This window comes from Macrobrachium rosenbergii, chromosome 43 (genome assembly GCF_040412425.1).
Source record: "Macrobrachium rosenbergii isolate ZJJX-2024 chromosome 43, ASM4041242v1, whole genome shotgun sequence".
In the NCBI taxonomy this organism is placed as follows: Eukaryota; Metazoa; Arthropoda; class Malacostraca; order Decapoda; family Palaemonidae; genus Macrobrachium; species Macrobrachium rosenbergii.
The window spans coordinates 51,613,294-51,635,624 of NC_089783.1; the positions used below are offsets into that span (position 1 = coordinate 51,613,294).

At 37.6% G+C, this 22,331-nt stretch overlaps 1 protein-coding gene across 4 annotated transcripts in view; it reads right to left on the reverse strand.

The window, feature by feature from the left end:
• Positions 1–1,839: 1,839 nt before the first annotated feature.
• The window catches only part of ImpL2 (Ecdysone-inducible gene L2), a 43,097-nt gene continuing 22,605 nt past the window's right edge, over positions 1,840–22,331 (reverse strand). Inside the window, exons 1-9 of one of the 4 annotated variants that reach the window (XM_067086560.1) lie at positions 21,541–21,664; positions 11,886–11,963; positions 10,237–10,285; positions 9,594–9,769; positions 8,306–8,438; positions 7,724–7,795; positions 7,202–7,407; positions 3,155–3,289; positions 1,840–2,738 (exon numbers count right to left, since the gene is read on the reverse strand). In XM_067086560.1, coding sequence (XP_066942661.1) covers positions 2,736–2,738; positions 3,155–3,289; positions 7,202–7,407; positions 7,724–7,795; positions 8,306–8,438; positions 9,594–9,769; positions 10,237–10,285; positions 11,886–11,963; positions 21,541–21,645 — 957 coding nt within the window. In that variant the 5' untranslated portion in view covers positions 21,646–21,664 and the 3' untranslated portion in view covers positions 1,840–2,735. Of the gene's footprint in view, positions 2,739–3,154; positions 3,290–7,201; positions 7,408–7,723; positions 7,796–8,305; positions 8,439–9,593; positions 9,770–10,236; positions 10,286–11,885; positions 11,964–13,362; positions 13,511–14,137; positions 14,196–21,540; positions 21,665–22,331 lie in introns of those variants that run through there. The other 3 variants (XM_067086561.1, XM_067086563.1, XM_067086562.1) reach the window with 3 other exon arrangements.

Consider the following 22,331-nt stretch of genomic DNA (forward strand, 5'->3'; position numbering starts at 1 on the left):
AATTGGGAAGGACAAAAAGGAATCCTTAACCCGATGGAGTCGAGAGACCTAATTCTCGAAGGATTTATGAAATTTGATCTAAGGTTGTCAAACCAAACGCCAGGAACCATTGGCCATGCTGCGCTAAGACAGTGAAAAGAGGGAGTTTGAGGGGTTGGACAGCAAGATAAAAAGATCCGGAAAATAAGGGATGTTAGTACAAGGATCTTAGTGTGGAAGTAGGAAAAACCCCCACAGCTGCACTGGGAAGGAAGTTAGAGAGGTTGGACGGCAAGATTGATGAAAGGAAGTGGGAATATAGGTAAAGTAAAATACTAAGAGTTGATGAAGCTAAGGACCGCAGGGACACTGCAAATACTCTTTATTAATGCTTACAGTGCACCACGAGAGGTGCACTAACGGCGGTAAAAACGGGAGAGGAGAGAGAAGTCCAGTTTTGTACTGGATGAATGATCACATTTCCTAAAACTTGACTTTGCTTATTTCGTTCTGTAGAATAAGATGCGGCGTTAGCTTCTTGACTTCCCTCTTATTGTGGATCGACGTACATGTTTCATTGGTGATGTGACGCTAGGTATTCATATACCCTAAAAGTTACATGAACATATTTAGAGCCTAGTGAAAATCTGGATTTGTCCATCGACTTGTTTATAAAATACTCATGCTTAAGATACACCAGAAGTAAAGTCTGTAAAATCTCAGATAACGTCTCTGCGCTCTCAGGCAGCCTGTCTGTAACCTTTCCTTACTGGAGTCTTCTACCTGATGATTTTTTTGAAGCAGTGACCCCTTAGTGGCTTAGTCAGCTGAATCTTTGTTAGTTCATGATAATGTGTCTTTGGATAGTCGTGGGTGCTCAAAGCCCCCTTCTTTTTAGCTTGTGTTTTGATAGATGATTGATCGAGTCTTCTCGTGGCTCTTTTCATGTCCATCTTCAGTGGCTGTACTGTAATCTCAGTATTCTTAAACCTTCGAGCTTTGCCACTGTCTTGGAAACGTAACTTCCCGTAGTTCTGTGTCTAAGCTTTCTTCATTAAGGAAGAAATGATTACATTCTCCTTTCGTTTTCTTATTTAAATATATTCAATTTTACCTAAGTCTTGATAATCTGTTTATTCATTTATTCACTATGCAACTGTCCTTCTCGTTGCTTAGATTTTTCCTTTATTTCACATGAGGCATATACAGTAGATCTCAGGAAGCTTGCTGGTCAAAAATATTTAGACTCTTATCTACAATGTGTGCTCATAATAATAATAATAATAATAATAATAATAATAATAATAATAATAATAATAATAATAATAATAATAATAATAATAATAATAATAACAGGGTTCGAAAGCTTTCATAAATTTTACACGAGCCTTAAATAGCTGTATTATTGTGGACCCTTTAGAACAATAATAATAAATAATAATAATAATAATAATAATAATAATAATAATAATAATAATAAACCTGCAGTCATGTCAAGTACAAACAGAGAAGTAATGATAGGGGCAGGATTAAATGAATGCGCTTTTCCATTGCAGTTTATTCAGGTGACGCGTGTGTTGACAGCTTGTACTAAACTACTGCCCTATCTTACAGTCAGGGCTGTAAATTCAGAGGACATTATCTGGTTAATGTTATACTGAACAGAACATTCAACGTAAGGATGAGGTACAGAGAGCGAAGATGAACAATATTTTCTCGAGGCTACTGTTGGGATAATTATAAGAGTGAGTATGTATATGTATATATATATATATATATATATATATATATATATATATATATATATATATATATATATATATATATATACACACACATATATATATATTATATATATATATATATACATATACATATATATAGTATAAGCATCCATAGATATATTAATCTTTATAGTTTTGTACTACCATGGAATGAAATTGATGAACAAACATTATTAAAGCTTAGACAATATACAACGGTAGATATAATGAATTTTAATGCAAGGGAGGACACTTAACAACATCGTTTTTTGGATTTGGGAAATTTCGTGTGAAAAATAAAGGGGGAGATGCCAAAATGACCTTCTTGCCTTTAATTTGGAAGAATAGATGCTAAGTAAATACTTTCCAACGTGAAATAACATCAAATGTATCTTTGGCGAATGATGTTAAACTGGAATAACATTCAGTGTGACAAGAATGCGTGCATGTAGATGAGTGCATGTGGACTTCACACAAATTTTTTTTCATTTTTAGTTCTCTAGTGTTCATGTGATTACAACAGTGTTTGACTCAAAATCTGTTTGTATCTAAATATCAAAGAGACCCGACTACTCCAACACTTTCTACTTATTCTAGATTTTTCGACACATTTAATTGTGAGGCAAGTTGCCTGTACATACGGCGTTCCAGCAGCGAAGTCCTTTTCTCATGCAAGAAAACCGAAAATACAAATATCTCTGTAAACAACTTGAAACACGTTAAAGCCACCGTTTTACACCGACGCCCATTTTGTTTCGGGTCACCACTCGAGTAAAATAGTCCCTTCGGGAAGTCTTCAAGCCTTCCCTGATCAAGAAGATGGATGCTAACATCGTGGCTAAAACCCTTCATTCTGTTCACGTCAAGGCTTTTGCGATGAACTGATCTGGTTGGTCAGGGTCGAAGACAGGAGGTCTCTGCTTAGGAGTCTCTCCCTGGGGGACTCCGCGAAGAATTCTCCGTAGATGCTGACCACTGTACAGAGTTAGAGCCTCACTGAAAAGGCAAAACGTCATAGTTAAGCAGAAGCCATGGTTATTTTTGATTCTTATTGCTTGGAAATCAACGGCCAGGTGACTGGAAATGATTTTAGCAAGCATTACTTAGGAATAACATCATGTTCTGTGAAGTGTACTTCTCTAGCACTGGGTTTTAGTCAGATATACCCGTCAAAGAAACAGCAAATAACTGCTACTTATTAAAGTGGAACTTCCTCTCTGATTTAAGCAGCTTGTTAATTATATTCTGTGTGGAAAAGTACTTGATACGCAGAATGAATACTACGACCCTAATTAAAAAAAATACAGTAGCGAGTTTGATTATTCATGCCTGTGTCAGCACTGGTCTACGTATATATATATATGTATATATAAATATTATTTTTATCACTCAAAGGTGAAGAGTCTCGTCACCTGCTGGTGTAGGTAAAAGTAGGTGTAGACAGCATCGAAGAAATTTGGAGCGATATTGCTGGTGACTCTGCAGGAGTAGACTCCGTGGTCCTTCGAGGTCACATCCCGGATGACGAGGTCACCATTAGCAAGAACCTGTCAGAATGGAAGACATAGTCATTTTCAGATTTAGCAAAAAGTTTCTGAAGGTGGCAGTAAGTAAGTAAGGCTGGCCATTGCCAAGGAATTATTAGGTTAAAACAAGAAAAAATATGAGCCGGAGTTTCTTCGGCGCACTCGAGTTCTCTGTACAGCGTATAATGCTGTAAGAAACTCTCAGCCGCGGCCCGTGAAACTTTCACCTACGGCCCGATGGTGGCATGTGTTGTTGGCACCTAACGCTGTGCCAGACGCACAATCATGGCTAACTTCAACCTTAAATAACGTAAGAGCTACTGAGGTTAGAGGGCTGTAATTTGGTATGTTTGATGATTGGAGGGTGGATGATCGACATACCAATTTGCAGCCCTCTAACCTCAGTACTTTTTAAGATCTGAGGACGGACAGAAAAAAGTGCTAACGGACAAAGTCACCTCGATAGTTTTCTTTCACAGAAAACTAAAAAATGAAGTTAGGTTACTGAAAGAAACTTCATTTGGGTTTTTTGACACTGGTCGAGAGGAACAGAGAAGTGACGTACATGGAAGACCAACAAGAGGTGAAGATGAAACAGGAAAGTTGAAAAGAGCGAAGATGAAAATGCTATAGCCTCTAGAAAAAAGCAATGCTAAAAGAATGGAGGAAAGAATAAGTTCACAATGAAAGGGAACTAGTCAGAATAAAAGAGAAGAATAACTCATTTCGTTAACTAGGGACTGTTTTGTGAAGAAAAAAGAATGACATGTGAAAAGAAAGCGCTAGAAAGCAGGATATAAAAGTTAAGATCAACTGGAGTGGTCGAAAGTGAGTTGTCACTAGCATTTTAAAAGAGCTACGAAGCTAAGAATGGCGGGGCTAACTTTTAAAAGTCCTGCATGTCATGTATATATATATATATATATATATATATATATATATGTGTGTGTGTGTGTGTGTGTGTGTGTGTGTATATATATATATATATATATATATATATATATATATATATATATATATATATATATATATATATATATATATATATATATATATATATATATATATGAATGTATATATATATATATATATTGTAATGTCCCTGCCTTCATGTTTTCAAATCTACGACATTAATTATAACTGAAATATAATCCTCGTAGCCATGGCTGAGCAAGGCCAAATGCTTGGGACAAACAGGGCGAGAGGTACCTTTGCTTATCGGCTTGGAGACTTGATTTTTGTTTTTACCCTAGCCTGACCATCCACCCTTTCTCCTTTTTGTTTCCCACTTTTCACTCCCTTCCCTGTTACGGGTTACTGAGGAACAAGAGCCCGAGCCAGCACAAGACTGGCTTAATCTAGATAAATAGACAGTCCCTTCAAATTGGGTCCCCGAATTGCCTTGTGAATCTGTTCTCTGGTAAATCTTCCAGATGGGAGAGCAACTCTGAGACCCCGTCTTGGTAACGAGGGTATCGGAAAACAGGAGAAAGTCACAGGTTGAGGACAACTGTCACCTGTAAATCTTCAATGGTTGGCCTCACCGTCTCTATTACACACCCCCACTGATGCCCTGTGGTCACAATGACAAAGAAAGGTGAAGTCCTGCCCATAGGCTGTCTCAGGGGTTGTGGACAACGACCTGACCAGTGTCACAGGTGATCCTTCTATAAGTATGCTTCTGAAATTTGAAATCCAGCCAGTGAGAGGCCTGTCCTTCTTAGACCCTCCTCCAGGTAGCCTAGAATAGGTCTAGATAATTGAATCTTGTGAAGGAGAAGTCAGTTGGCCAAGGAGACTGGCAAGAGGAAGAAATCCCAAAACGACCGGGTCAAAACCATATGTGAATGATAAATGGCAGTGATCCCAGTATGAGAAACTGATAAGCTGAAGGGTGACCCCACCCTCGGCATTGCATGCTTCAAAGACTTCATGAGGCCAATCGGCTATCTTTGGAGGGCCTTGGCCATGAGGAAACGACAGGCTCGCACGAGCCGAGGAGCTAAATACTGTACCTGAACTGATATGGTTAGAGGTTAAGGTGAAGAAAAAGGTTAAACAGGGAAAGAGTCACTGTTCAGCAAAGGGAAAGTAATATAAAGTATTAATGTAACTGACTCTTTAGTCTATAAGGAGTAAATTTTGTTCTGTGACAACATTATTGGAAACCTTCTCAGAGCTGAAGTAATCCACTGTTGTTAAAAGTGTGTTCATTAACTGATCTCTCGTTTTGCATGACCGAGTAAAGAATTCTCGTTTTCTGTTAGCTTAATTCTTCTAGAAAGATTGATTAGAATCTTGATGACGACTTGTGAAAGTACCTGTGTGTTGCGCATTGCTTAAGAGCTGTAGATTCCATATGTATTTTAAAACTTATTGATATTGGTCAATTGCTCTGACAGAATCACGTGCCTGTGTTCTAAATATCAGTAAACATTTACGAGAGCCTTTTCTTCGTGCCAGCATAATGCTGTAGTAACTAATTGTTGATAAAACATATTTATGTGTATGATCACGTTGTGAGGTACCAGAATTAAGCGAATATATCTCTGTATTGCCTAGATTAAGAGATGTGTTTGAGTTGACTGGTTGCATGTCTGAACTAATTTTTTTCTAAAATTCAGGATGCACAAGACGAGCACGACTAAGAATGCAAATTCAAAGTAATAGATTCATTGCTGTGTCAAGCAGTTTTGTAGTTCATGGCTGCACTGAAGTTGACTCAAAACGAGCGTAAAGTTACATCATAAGGCCTTTAGTTAAAGTTCCTTTCTTTGGGCAAATTAACATAAAGTTGCCTGAGGTAAAGTAGTTCTTGATACCGTATAAGTTTTGATGTCAGATGTTTCATTTTGTCCCTTGGACGTCAAATCACGTTGCTTGGCTTGAGTGCACTGCTCGAGGGGAGCATAGTTGGGACATTGTCTTGGTTTTGTGAAATGAGTCGAGTTATTGTAGTCGTAAGTGTCTCCTTCTTTACAAGTCTCAAGTGAAGCTCCTTTTATCAGGAAACGTAAATAATTTGGGCTCAGTCATTCTGAGGGACCGAACGTAGTTTTAATTCCCGTCCTTGTCCGCGCATGTGTTGTGTTTAATTTTAGAAGTTAATTACTTTTTGCCTCTGAAGTTAATAAATGAAACATTTTGTGTAACTTCTTTTATCGTGAGTTAATCGTTATGTTGTTGTTCGTCTTAATACATCTTTATTTTTTCTTTATTATTACTGTACTTTTGTTTACTTTTTACACGTTTGCACCTTTTTTATGTTATTTCTACTTATTATTTTATGATTAAGTGTTTCTTAGTGTTGATGTTTGTGTAAAACATTTAAAAGGTGGGTCATGAGTTCAGGGACAACAAATTATGATGACGATTAATTATCTGACTGATTTTTGTCAATAATTTACGAGTTTTTAATCTCTGCTGAAGGGTTAAAGTAATAACTATTTTTTTCTCAAAATGGACTTTGTAAAGATACAAGAGAGAATGAAACATCGCTGAGAGACAAAATTTTCCCGATATACCGAAATGCAGATCACTGAATCTGTGCACTCTGCTATCAAACTTCGAGCCTAAAGAGGGTTAGCTTATTACTGTCTCGCTCACAGCCTTAAATCTAAGAATTGGCTCCCTCGTTGTACAGCACTTAAACCATTACTAATCAGTAAGTTCACATCTTTAAAAACGAGTTAGGCAAGCTCTTAAATTTCTTCCCCCGATAAACCGAGATGTGATGCTATTCTGTATTTCAGATATTCTAATACAGGTCGTAACCCCAGCTCGATTTGGCATATCGTAACCAACACCAGAGTGAGATATGACATCACTGGTCTCTCTGGCCATTTGCAAACAACGACCAAATTCTCTCTCTCTCTCTCTCTCTCTCTCTCTGAAAAAAATGAAAGTACAGAAGCACCTGTACCCTCAACACACCTGATACTTTTCTGAAGTTTCGATTGGTCTGCTCTGGAAGCTCCAGACGAGCGTTGTCTCTCGTCCCAGAGCTCGGCAGGGCACAATGACGCTCGATCCCCGCATAGCTATGACCTGCTTGGCGTACTGGTAAATCCTCGGGATGAACTCCATAATATCACGTCCGTAAACGCAGGTTCCTCCGGGGATATGGTATCTGGAAGCCGCTGGAACAAAGGGGATAATGCAGAACAGACTGGCCTTTTTTTCACTGGGAATCTCTCACCAATTGATCTTTAAAGAAAATGGCATTTCTATTTATTATTTTTCATAATTCAGGAGATATGATAAGTTTCTCTGAGCAGTGTATATAGTGTTGCTAAAAGGCATTGCATGCACCAAGCATTTGAATGAGCCTTTCCAGATGTCTAGAACTAAATGAATGGCTTTCATATCATTATACTGTAGTTGTCCGTCTTTAAAGAAATTTTCGAACAGTGAATAGACTAAAATATTACAAAGGAAAATTAACATTAACCTTACCTGTTACGTTCAATCCGAAGAATCGATTTTGAATTCTCCCATTTGGTGTCTCGACTGATAACATGTATTCACCCTGAGGAGACAGATAAGTATTCCTGGCTAAATTCTTTTTTTTTTTCATCTTTGATAATATATGCAGTATACTGACATTTCTCTCTCTCTCTCTCTCTCTCAGATAAATATTCCTGAGTAAATTCTTTACTTTTGAATATTTAGTAATATATGCAGAATATTGCTCTCTCTCTCTCTCTCTCTCTCTCTCATAAATATTCCTGAGTAAATTCTTTACTTTCGAATCTTTATGAATATATGCAGAATATTGATATTGCTCTCTCTCCTAGATAAGTATTCCTAGTAAATTCTTTACTTTCGAATCTTTATTAATATATGCAGAATACTGATATTGCTCTCTCTCTCTCTCTCTCTCTCTCTCTCTCTCTCTCTCTCTCTCTCTCTCTCTCTCAGATAAGTAAATTCTTTACTAAATTCTTAATTTTACCTTTGAAACACTATTAATATACACAGCATATTGATATTGTTCTCTCTCTCTCTCTCTCTCTCTCTCTCTCTCTCTCTCTCTCTCCTTATCATCAACCGACGCGCAGTCGATGTAGAGGATTGTGGAGATGTAGACAGTCGACCCAGGACTGAGATTAGGCGAAGAAGACAGGTCGTTCCACTCGACGTCATTGGTGATCTCCTCGACCTTCCCAGCCTGTAAGATGGCGGCAATATTAAATAAAGGTGATGATGTTGATGAACAGTTGGATTCTACAATGGCCATTATCATCATTGTTTTTACCATTTCAGACCAGTCCACTTTTCCATTACACTTATCGTCATCATATCACTTATTATAATTAGTATGGTTATATTGTCACTGTTGGTCTTACGGTATAAAGCAGAATGTTAAGATTAATCATAGTGATCGGAATAGTTTTGTGTCACAGAATCGGGGAAATGTTTTAATCCTACACATCCGCGTCACATAGAACATCTGTTGTAGATTGTCTTCGCATAGACTATACGCTGGGAGGAATCGTGAAGTTATCTTTAACCACAGGTTCCAGTAATGGCGATTATAATAACAATTATTCACGTGATGCTGATGATTATTGTGTGACTACTTTTCGAAATGGCGATGAAAGAACATAACAACGCCAAGCGCATGCGTGATTAGTACAATGAATCGAAAACTGCTCAATTTTTCTTTCTGGCGTTAGCACTCCGATTCAGCTTAACAAATCAACTACAACACCAACACACAATGCTACCGAGTTCTTTTTCTGTTCGCACGAGGCTAACTTATTTGCAGTCAGCTTTCTACATTTTTAGGCATGCTATGTGGTCATATAAAAGGTATGTGGTAATATAAATAGATATGTAGTATTAATTTAAAGTTCGAGGGCTGTTCTCTTCGGAGATCTGATCCTGTCCTGCAATGCCATCAGTTCAGGTCAGGGTATCACCAAACGCTTTTCAAAGCAAATGGTTGAAAGTAGGCCTACTGTGTATTACCAGTAGACAAAATAGGAAATTGTATTAAATCATCACTGTATTCCTTAGCTAAATACGATCCATGCAGTCAACAATATTGCAGTATCTATAGGGCTATCCCCAAAACTTGAAAAGACTCAAGTAAAGTCCAATTCACTTGAATCTTTAATTCCATAACCGAGCAATCATGAGTGACAGAACTCTGTGCTCATGCATTTAATTCGCTCGTTTCTGTTCTGCCGAAAAGAATTTAAACTGGCAGCAGAACTGGAAAATATCAAGAACCTTTCTGTTATTGTCATTCAAGTGGTAGCTGGAGGATGAACAGCATGCGTATTATTTGGATAAAATATTTCCCCAAGAGACAATTTACCTGAAGGAAGCTGTGGTACTCCTTGTTGCCCTTATACCAAGTGAGAACGGTACCAGTCGGGACGTAGGCTTCGCACTCGAGGAGGGAGTCCTCCGTCGAGTAGAGGACGGTGTGTCCTAGGGAGCAGCTACCTCCCCATATGATTTTGCCCCCGTCGGCCTCATTTCCTGAAGATCCTGCGAAGGGAAGTCGCGAGAATGTTGAAAATGACTGATGGCAAATAATTCGCGATAGGAGCAAAGATCTGTCTTTTTTTTTTTTTTTTTAACAATCATTCGGTGTTTATTATTGTTTGCCGTATATCATGATATCGTTGCAATATTATTTCAGCGAAATGTATTGGCCTTTCATTGTTATTATGAACACTACTACTAATGCTACTACCACTGTTTATTATTATTATTATTATTATTATTATTATTATTATTATTATTATTATTATTATTATTATTATTATTATTGGAGGTTCCGTTACATAAATCAGACAAAGCTAATCCTTTTGGTTAAACCTCCACTCAAAAGTACTGAACGATCATCTATTCTAAATCCCAACAATTAACTACATATTAAATGAAAACTACTTTAGCCTTTAACACAGCAATCAAGAATACATAGGTAAAAATCACTGAACAGGTTCTCTTACTTTTTTCAGGTTTATCCTTGTGGTCGCGATGCCCAAGATACTGGCGATTCTGTAAAATAAGATCGTCGGATTTAAAACGTCCATGAAATTAAGGTAACCTGACGTAAAAGGTCGATGAAGGCATTCGCAATAAGGTAGGCTAATACTAAAGTTCACTGGGAAATCAGCTGAAATAAGGTAAGCTAGTACTGAAGTTCATTGGGAAATCAGCTGAAATAAGGTAAGAAAATGCTGAAGTTCATTGGGAAATCAGTTGAAATAAGGTAAGGTAGTACTGAAGTTCATTGGGAAATCAGCTGAAATAAGGTAAGATAATGCTGAAGTTCATTGGGAAATCAGCTGAAATAAGGTAAGCTAATACTGAAGTTTATTGGGAAATCAGCTGATGTAAACGGTGATTTAAATCAGTGTCATCTGATGTCAAATGTTATTTTAAAAAAAGCCGAAATAAGGCCAGACAATATGATTGTTCAGATGTTATGAAGTAAGCTGAGGTCGAGGAGAAATCAAAATAAGGTCGAAATAACGCCAAACCATCATATTCATTAACAATAAAAATCAGTAAATTCGCACCTCTACCATGAGTCACTTTGAACGAGTTTTTAAAACGTCTGAGTCTGACCTGCATCGGATTTCAACGCTCTTTGTAAACTTACAAATCAGTTTTTAATGGGACATTCCCTGCGTTTCCTTATATTCTCTTAAACGTATTGTACTCATAGATACGCAAGAGATAGTGTTTCAAAGCAACCTCTGATGCTATTGAGAGATGAAAATGGCGAAACATTTTGCTGATTTCTGCAAGATTTTACTTCCAGCTGCCTGAATCACAGCATGCGCCATATTGCTACAGATATAATCATCATAACAATGGACTGAGTTTCATCGGTTGGATCAATAGCATAGGCTGTCTAAACAAATTTCCGCAAAAAAAAAAAAAAAAAGTCCAGGGTGAATGAAAACAACCAGCCAAAAAAAACAACCCATAGACGAGCAATAGCAGATAAAAAAATAGAGAATGAAAATAAACTTCCACTAAAAAAAAAAAAACCAGATGAATGAAGACAACAGCCAAAAAAAAAAAAACCTATAGACGAGCAATAGCAGATAAGACAATAGAGAATGAGACAGGAATTTTCGGATAGTAATGGCACCTTCTAACTCATCCCTGACAGCACTAGGAAGATGATGAATGTTTAATAACATAGTAGGCAGGTTATCAGTATAAATTAATCGCTATTAGTGCCTTCAGCGCGACTCGTAATTGTCGCCCAGCTGTTTGGAGCGATGTAGCCTATGCGATTTCCGGAAAAGTTGTAAGGAGATACAAACCTTAAAAAAAAAAAAAAAAAAAAAAAAAAAAATATATATATATATATATATATATATATATATATATATATATATATATATATATATATATATATATATATATATATATATATCAATGTCCCGTATTCAGACAAGCAACAGAAGTCAGTCAGTTAGCGGGTGTATTTACACACACAGGTATATACATTAGTCACCTTGCCTTGAATCAGACTCCAAATAACTTATAGAAGAGTAACGGCAGAAAATGCAACAGATTTAAAAGATGACTGAATCAGTCACTCAGCAAACAAATAAGTAACTAAAACATTACACCATACCTGCGGAAGTGAAGACGCACCCTGCAGTATCGCTACAATTATTCCGAACAAGACGTATTTTCCCATGTTTCCGCTGGTCTGAAAGGAATGCATGAGATCATTATTTTGTAAAAGAGAGCAAATACTGTAAACTGAAATTTAGAGAGAAAAAAAAAAGAAAAAAAATTATAAGTATGCGAACAAAATGCAAGAGATGCTACAATGATTTACAGAAGGGTGCAATAAATACAATGAAGAATATTGAATAGATCAATAGAGAGTTTATGTTTACAATGGCGTCACCTCAGTTAAGCTTACTCTAACAATGAGAGAGAGAGAGAGAGAGAGAGAGAGAGAGAGAGAGAGAGAGAGAGAGAGAGAGAGAGAGAGAGATTTAGTCGAATTATTTACAATTTTTTTATATGAAATATGTATACTATTAGATGCACATGCAAAATATGTACAAAAACATGTATGTCTGTTATTTTGTGATGAGTTTTTAAGGTTAGAGGTAATTTCACATAAGTTAAAAACACGCACACACACACACAAACATTTTAAAAGACGATGACCTTTTGCTCATGAGGAAGGAAAAATGATGATGCAGTTGTTTGGCATAAATCAGCTGCATCACCATTTTTCCATTCGCATGAGTAAAGGTTTTATTGTTTTGTGTGTGTGTGTGTGTGTGCGTGTGTGTTTTTAACTTCCGTGAGATTACTTGTGCTCTTAAATGCTTATCACCAGACAACAGATGCATATATGTGTTTTCTGTGCATATTTCCAACGTACATCTGCTATTACATAGGTTTCATAGCGAAATACGTAACTATAAATGCAGTAATCTGAATGTAGAGCAATTAATATTCTAAGACAAATTGCCTACAAAATTATTAATGACGCAACAGTAACTAAGTTTTTAATGTGTTTTTTCCCGAAGTTAAATGCGCTGCCTTTAACACTTTTGGGACAAATTGCAATGACGTAATCTAATCGAGCTCCTTTAGACCGAAACATTTTTTTTTTTCAAAGGAAGGCTTTTGATGTCCATCGCCTATCCTCCTAAATGATATAATCAAAATTATCTCATAACCCATACATCGACCGGTTGTGAAGGAGCTATGATAAAGATTCTTATGCCCAGGTTGGCAAACACTGAATTAAGCACCTGGTTTTCATATGATGACAGTTAAATTTCATATTATGTTTGTAGATGAATACATCTTTTACACTCTTGCAGGTTTCACGCAATAGTAGTTCAGTAAATGGAGATAAGAGCATTGATTTATACATCTTCAACGCTCTTGCAATCATCTGCACGCTTTTAGTTAGTTAATATAAGCAAAAAGTTTGATAGCATCTACCTCTTTCGCACGTCTGTAAATGTTTGACACAGCATGAAAACGTAATAACATCGTATTTTGTACATACCTGCAAATTTTAGACACTGATAATTACATAACATAAACTAGTTTGGGTACATGCACATTATCCGTACCTACAATCTTTACCCCATCATAGTTACATCGTATTATCATTTTAGTGATGTGCACATTTTCCTCACAATTTTCACAACTACAATTTCCAGCCTTCACAACAACATCCTCAAGAACACATCGTGCAACTGATACTGTGCAGAAGGCACTCGGAGAATCAGCAGCTTCCGGCTGCAACGTTTCTGTTGTGATCTATCAGCAGTTTGGGGAGAGAGAGAGAGAGAGAGAGAGAGAGAGAGAGAGAGAGAGAGAGAGAGAGAGAGAGAGAGAGAGAGAATCCTTAGTTTTGTGACGAAAAGTCTGAATTAAGAAAAGTCGAAAACAGTCTGAGTGAATTAAAATCAAAGAGAGAGAGAGAGAATCTAGTCGTATATAAGCCATTCGAAGTATCGATGATTGAAACCAAGAGTTGAAAACAGCCTCAATGAGAGAGAGAGAGAGAGAGAGAGAGAGAGAGAGAGAGAGAGAGAGAGAATCCTTAGTTTTGTGGAAATCTGACGAAGAAGAGTCGAAAACAGTCTGGTTTAATTAAAATCAAAGAGAGAGAGAGAGAGAGAGAGAGAGAGAGAGAGAGAGAGAGAGAGAGAGAGAGAGAGAGAGAGAGAGAGAGCATTTAGTCAATGACTGAAACTAATAAAAATCAATGGGGGGGTAGAGAAGCATCGAGAGACTGAAACCAATATAGTTGAAAATCAAAGCATCGATGACTGAAACCAATATAGTTGAAAATCAAAGAGAGAGAGAGAGAGAGAGAGAGAGAGAGAGAGAGAGACTCACCTATCGTTTAAGTCGCGTGGAAGTAAGATGAAGACTGACCGAGTCTACTCTAGTCTAGGCATGTCGAAATAACGGGAAAGGTCGCGTACTGATGTATTATTGCCATTCATACTCACGCTGAGTCATGAAGTGGGTACGTGGAAAGACTTGGCATGGCACTTTCGTACAGACAGACATACATACGCACAGACACTGCCAAGACCGTTCGGCATTCAGGTGACTGCCACAGAAAAATGCTATTAAATGATCAAATTTCATGCTTAAGAATCTGTTTTTTTTTTTTTTCGTTGTTGGGAATTTCTGTGGTCAGTAGAGTGAGACTGAATAAATACAACTTCTTTAGAAAATAAATGAATAAAATAGTTGATATTCCACCACTGCTTAGTTGAATTAAACATGTATTGAGATAAAGAACATTAGTATACTAATTAGTATATAAATTATATGGAATCATCACCTTCGTGTCCTTGTCTAGCAGGGGTCCTGATGGGAAAACCTAACCAAGAAGATGCAATTTAGAACCTCTTCTTGGAAACTGGAGGGTGGGAAGAATTCTCAGTCCCGGGAAAAGCAAAGGAAGGAATTCCTCAGCCTAAACTAAAGAATCAAATGAATAAATAGAAAGAGAAATGACCCGAGTTTATCGTTGTTCTCTGGGGGCCCATTGCAACAAATTTCCACTCTCATCTGACCCGTAGGAGCGTTTTTTCCACACTTCCTCAGCACTTTACCTTTTTCTTCCTCGGTTACTTTTAACCCGTTGTGGAACTTTCTGTAAGAACTTTGCGCTCTACAGAACTGGCACTTCACTCTAGGCTTTTACAGCACAAAAAAAACATAAAATGCCTCCGACAAGTCCTTTTCCGTTCGTCTGCCCGTGAATCAAAATAATCAGGCTTCATTGCAAAGGCTGCTTCGGAATAAGAATAATTATGCAATAGGACATATTCATAGTCCTGTAGTTAATATCAAATGATAATCCGTCTCCCAGAACCTTCCAGGGAATAATAAAAGCGAAAAGTCCTCAAGAGGGAAGAGAGGCTTGGCCTGACCACGAAGTGACAGACATGGCTTTTAAAGGGAGGAGGTTTATTTCCTCTCTCTCTCTCTCTCTCTCTCTCTCTCTCTCTCTCTCTCTCTCTCTCTCACGTATGCTCACACATTTGTTACATTTGCTTTACATCCGAACTCATCTGGTAAAGTTAGTTTGAAAGTTTCATGGCGCATGTATATCTCTGCTTTAAGATTAGCACCAGCTTTTCAATTCCATCTTAATTCTTGCACACAATTAATGCACCCCATTTCTATTGTCTAAATCTAAGTTCCTTCCTCACGTAATTTACCGTTTGTTTTTATAACCTCTATATATCTGTAACTACAGATGTCGATAGATTATGTTGAATACTTGCGCGTATGTATTTGATAACCGCATATTGAACATGCATGTAAATAACCCCTTAATGAATTAATGAAAATTTGCGAAGAACCTGACGGCGCAGTAGTTTTTGGAACACTGGTTTCGTCATGAGGTGAGCGATGAGAAAGTGCCTAGTGACTTTACTTAGATGTAACTCAAAAACAGTTTGGAGTTTGCATGATGCCTGACAGGGGTTGTATGTTGACAGAACTGGGATGCATTAAGAGCTCTCTCTCTCTCTCTCTCTCTCTCTCTCTCTCTCTCTCTCTCTCTCTCTCTCTCTCCCAAACAAAGAAAGCACTGTATAAAGACAAAAACGCTGATGAAGCCTGTTAGGGTGGGCGCAGTATTCATAGCAGCCAAATCATTTGATAAATCTTTCGGAACACGGTCCTCCGTCGCCTTCTGTGTCCAACGCTGTCATAACAAATCCGTTATTATGTCTCTCGACTGACAAAAGAAATCATTAGGCAACATATGAAGAGAAAGCAGTAACAGAAGGACTCAGCTTCTCACCCTCATTGAGCTTGGTGTTCCTGTAGCGTCGCATTGACTCCTCTAAGAGGCTGAGCAGAATCATGAAACATTTACAAAAACAAACCCAGACACAGGCACTTTCATCCCTAACTGAATATTTTTTTTTTTTTTTTAATGAAACGTAGAGCTAGTTGTACAGGTAAAGTTTTCCTGTGATTCTCAGTATTCTTGTAATATAAGAGTACGTTAGGTGTACTGGTGCTTTCTTATACATGTATACGTCCACATATAAATACATGCATCCATAAATGCATACATACATGTATAAACAATATATATATATAATATATACTGCATATATGTGTGCATGTATATAATGTATATATATGCAGATATATATATATATATATATATATATATATATATATATATATATATATATATATATATATATATATATATATATATATATATATATATATATATATATATATATATAATGTATGTATATAATATATGTACACACACACACATATATATATATATATATATATATATATATATATATATATATATATATATATATAATTCAACTACGTTCAAGCAGTGATTGCCTTCCTGTTCTCAAGTCAATCAAGAGAAGTTTGTAATCCTAATGCCCATTTCCGACCTATTTGTGACCCACCACATTGGGCTGATTACCATACTCAGCTTGGGTCAAAAGAGACAATGGAATTTAATGGAACGAGTCCAAACCTTCCAGGCTCGTTCGCGAATCGAGCTCGGGACCTTATCACTAGTGCAGCAATGTCCTAACGTCAGTTTTACGTCAATCACCCTAGGAGGATAAATCTTTGACGACACGATTTTCTCCCCTGGTCTGTTTGTCTGTCAGTCTCTGACTGCCGAGAGGAAAGGACGTGTTCTTTGTAGACTGTAAACGATTTTTAAAAAGATTAAGGTTGTCATGTCAAGCACTATAGGGCACTTTCGGTCATCCAGCGCTCAAGACAGGGAAAACAAGTTGGAGTGGTTGAACAGCAAGATGAAAGAGACCCAGAAAATGGAGATGATGCACAAAGTACTTGTTGGACAGCCCAGTTGAAGAAAGGATGAGGGAATTAAATTATAAGATTAAAAAGGGACGCTGCAAACACCCTTTAATAATGTCTACAGTGCGCCGTGTGAGGTGCACTGACGGCACCAACCCCACACGGGATGCCCCATGTCACTTTTCTTTTTTAAAATAGTGACAAAAAAATTTGATCACCACCTGAAAAATCAGTCGATACAACACTCAACCGAAAACAGGCATAAAACCACGAGCGCCAAGTCTGAATAACACTTGAAGATCGCTCGCCACTACCGGGGTTTGGTAAACCCAAGAAACTGTTAACCTGCGTGGGTTAAATATCTTGCATTTCCATTTCTCTATGTTGTTCTAAAAAAAATCTTCAAAGACTGTAAAAACCTTAACAGACGTATGTAGACGTATGTGACACCTATAATCTCAAATCGAACTCTTCAGGCGTATCAGTTAATGGAGCATTATCCAAACCAGCCGAAGACGTATTAGGTGTCCCGCAAGGAACTGTTCTCGATCCTATTCTCTTTGTTGAAAACAGCCTGAAGAGCTCATTTATGTCCTTTTTGCCGACGATTCCTGTGCCTCGGCCCCATAAGGCTCCCGTGAAAACTGTGAACGATTTCTAAATGAAGTAAATTGTATAGTCTATCCCTGGGCACAAAAGATTCCTAAGAACTGTTATTATTATTCATAACCGCACTCACGTGATTCATGTCATCTTTTTAAAAACTAAGAAACAAAGACCTCTTAGCCTCCTGTTTTTCTCACAATCTGTGCATACTCTTACTCCTGTAAACACTGAATCCGAAATACACGAAGAAAGTCTAACCTTTTCCAGCGGGATTCAAACGCGCGCATGTTAGGTGCAAGTGAGGTGACCGTAAACCACAAACACCACGAAAAAAGACAACTTAACGTAAGTGGGTTCGATTCCCAGCAAGTAAGCCTAGATTTCCATCACATATTTCCCCATTCGGATTCACTTTTACAGGAGCAAGCTTCTCTCCACAAAGTGTGAAAACAAGAGGAATTAAAAGGTCTTTGTTAGTTTATCATTATCATTCATGTTTTTGTTATTGAACCAACCAGAGTGCAATGAACTTTCCTCCCAAATTTCTCGTGGATAGAATACCCAGCATGAGGAAAAAGGAATGAACGAAGCAAAGAAAAGAGGTGGATGGTTCAATAGATGAAGAAATAACATAAAGAAAAATGAGCCTATGCCTTCGAGTAAAAGAGAAATCATAACTAAAGTATCATGACACAGTTACTAAAAATAACTCAAACAATGGAAAGAACCAAGAAACGTAGAACACTATTTTATAGTGCCAACGAGTACGGACGAATTGGCGAGTCAGAGAAATCTCAACAAGGTTTGTTTTGCTTCTTTAACGAACTGGAAATGACACTTAAATCCACAGAGTCAAGCGTATAGTATCCCGTCAGCTTAATTCTCACAACAGGAGTCGCTCTCACTGTGGCAATCGTGTGCTTGCACGCGCATACATATTTACTTGCATTTAAGCTAACTACACAAGCACAAACTAAATTCTTAAACAGTATTCGCTCCAAGCAAGGTATTGTTATCAGTTTGGTTTCCGGATAATGTTCCTGATTTTTTTCCGGCTTTTGCTTCGAAAAACCTTAAAGTTTTTAAGAATACCAAAACAGCCCTACGCATAAATTCACGCTCTAAAATGTCATAGAAAAGTAGTATCGCATGACTGGATGAACTGCCAGAAATGATGTAATATATTTAGGTAATGGAATTGTACCTATCAAAATTGCTTCCTCGATCTAGTCTTACAGGAAATATAATTTTCATAACAATCAAACTTTTATTTTGCTTTCAGTGTCCGCTGGCAATTCCTCCGTTCCTGAAGGCAGAAGCCACCCGTTCTTATTTACCACAAAGTTACGTTTTTTCACATCCTCGCTTCCTTAATGTACCTACACTAAATAAAAGTAGATTATTCAATAAGTAGAAGCAGAAGTTCATCTATTTCTAGGGGCCATGATCTTTAGCATGAGATGTATACACGCTGATTATGTCATCAGCATAAGAGTGAAAGCGCTTCCTCGCAAACTGCAGCTTTTGCAAATATCTCCCGATCTCGCCACTGCTACGCAAGACCCGGTATGCGTCCCTATGCAAGACGAGCCTGGCTTGCGAAGCATACCGGAAGTGACGCAGTATGCCCTGCTTGCTGCCCGAAACGTTAGGTAATTCTCTGGCGAAGGCGTGGGAACTTCACCCTTTATTGCTGTTTACTGATCTGGTCTCAGAAGTATGTTTCGTACTTTTAAAACTAATATAGACCGAATATTGAAATCATAATATAAAGACGTATTGAAAGGAGAGAGAGAGAGAGAGAGAGAGAGAGAGAGAGAGAGAGAGAGAGAGAGAGAGAGAATCAGTTGGGGTGACAGAGGACATTGTCGTTCACAATATGGGCTTTTCCTCAAGTGAATATTAAAATCATAACATAAAGACGTGAATATTAAAACATTGTCGTTCACAATAAAGTGAATAAAAATCATAACATAAAGACGTATTGAGAGAGAGAGAGAGAGAGAGAGAGAGAATCAGTTGGGGTGACAGAGGACGGGTCATTGTCATTCACAATATGGGCTTTTCCTCAACTGAACATTAAAATCATAATATAAAGACGTATTGAAACAAGAGATTGCAGAGAGAGAGAGAGAGAGAGAGAGAGAGAATCAGTTGACAGAGGACGGGTCATTGTCATTCACAATATGGGCTTTTCCTCAACTGAACATTAAAATCATAATATAAAGACGTATTGAAACAAGAGATTGCAGAGAGAGAGAGAAGAGAGAGAGAGAGAGAGAATCAGTTGGGGTCATTCATTGTCATTCACAATATGGGCTTTTCCCCAAGTGAATATTAAAATCATAATATAAAGACGTATTGAAACAAGAGATTGCAGAGAGAGAGAGAGAGAGAGAGAGAGAGAGAGAGAGAGAGAGAAAGAGAGAGAGAGAGAGAATCAGTTGGGGTGACAGAGGACGGGTCATTGTCATTCACAATATGGGCTTTTCCCCAAGTGAATATTAAAATCATAATATAAAGACGTATTGAAAGAAGGGAGAGAGAGAGAGAGAGAGAGAGAGAGAGAGAGAGAGAGGATCAGCTGGGGTGACAGAAGACGGGTCATTGTCGTTCACAATATGGGCTTTTCCTCAAGTTGGCGCGAAATGTAAATTTCACCTAGATATTTTTTAATCGTTGGCTATTTGAGTGATGTCTCCTCAAACCTATGAATAAAACTGTATCCATAACTAAATTAATTAACAAATTGCATAGAAACACTGAAAAGGAGAGGGAGAGAGCGAATGATTTCCCAAGCGCCAACAAAAAACTGTGCAACCCTGATTACCGCAACCGATATTTTCTGAATTATGAGAAAAATATAGTTGCTTCTTTCGAAACAGATTTTACTTTAGGTTTACGACTGTGAAGAAGGGTTGTGGTTTCTCGATTTTACTATTTTGCGCACCCTGTACAAGAGAGCTTACATAAAATTCTAATAATATTACGCTTCTTTCCTGCCATAGAAAAATTTTTGTCATTCCAATCTAAAATAGCCTAGGTACCGTAAAACTTGCCGATCGACAAGCATTCAAAGTAAGCATTAGATATCTCTCTCTCTCTCTCTCTCTCTCTCTCTCTCTCTCTCTCTCTCTTCATCGTTAGTATGACAATTCGGAAAACAATGAGTGAGGAGTATAAATCTGCAAGATTAGCGTTCCTAACATATAATTTTTTTTTCTGATTTGGAAAAAGTTTTTGGGTAGGCTAATAATGCAAACATTTACATGGCAAATCATAGTGTCAAGGTTTATATTGCAAACTCTTCCGCAAAATCGATTAATTTTTATGCGGCAGATTGAAGAATGTTTTATGCTTTCCGGAAAGCATTTCACAAGTTCATGAATATTGTGAAATAGGGCGAAAGATTTACTTTGCCACAGTTCCAAGAAAACAGTCAGACAAAGCCAATCAAAATCCCAAAACAAACAAAAGTTTATGAAGCAAACTTTAAGCAAATTGTATTGATATTCTAACAAAGAAAATTTTCATTTTCAGTGATCCTGGCTGCAATGCCCAGCATTTTTGAAAGCGAGTGATTGCAGCGAAACACATCTACACATACCATTTTCGCAAAAAGTGCCCTAGAATAGTTTAGGTTCCCACTTACTGGGTTCTACGTCTGAATCGGCTTTTGAAAACAGAGAAAACAAGTTTCCGCTCCAACGAAACCTCACCTCAGGTCACCGAATTCTCAAAATCACTCGGATCGGTCCCGCTGAATCCGCTAGGACTATCCGTTTCCCAAAGCAAGACCTACAAAAAATTACCGCGCTACCCCGAACAGAAAGTCCGTACTTTAGACTTACCAAACGCCAAGCATGTCTTAAACGGAAACTTTGAAGACCCAGAACTGCTGTTTTGATGGTCTGCGACCCAAGTGACACTTTGCAGCAATGGGCTGACTCGGCCATTTTGTGTTTTCTCTCACGAGGCGCTCGTCCTGAGAGACCTTTCGGTTGGTGGGGTGCCACGTGAATGCGGTTGCGCTTCGCGTTGTTCAGTTGACGCGATAAATGCGCAATTAAGAAGGAATAGAATATGATAAGCTTAAGAGGAAAAATATTGTTTGTAATAGATATAATAAAGGATAAAATATTATGTTCGGTGGACGTGATAAATGTGCAATTAAACAAGAAGGTATGACGAGTCTAAGAGGAAACGAAGGACTATTGCTTGTAATAGGTGAGAAAGAAAAAATTTATAGAAAAGTTATTTTTAAGAGCAAGACATTCTTTCGTTTACCTCAGGGAACTGAAATTTATTTTTCTCCCGTTTTTCTCATGACAATGTGTGGAGAAGTGTCCTATTTTACGTATAAAGGAACAGCGGCGTTGATAAGTTTTTCACCGTCTTAGGGGTTAGTTGCAATCTTTTTCCTATCCATGGAGGTGAAAGTGGTTCTTGCATGGGAGAGAGAAAGAGAGAGAGATAGAGATTTTTATGTGAATAACGATATTATTGAGAGGTCTAAGCCATTGACGAGTTGTCTGTACTTACCGGTATTATTGGGTAGTATTTGATAAATGGTCTGCATTTCGTGGAATTATTATGAAAAATAGAATTACCGAACTGACTGAATTTCAGTAAGCAAGATTAG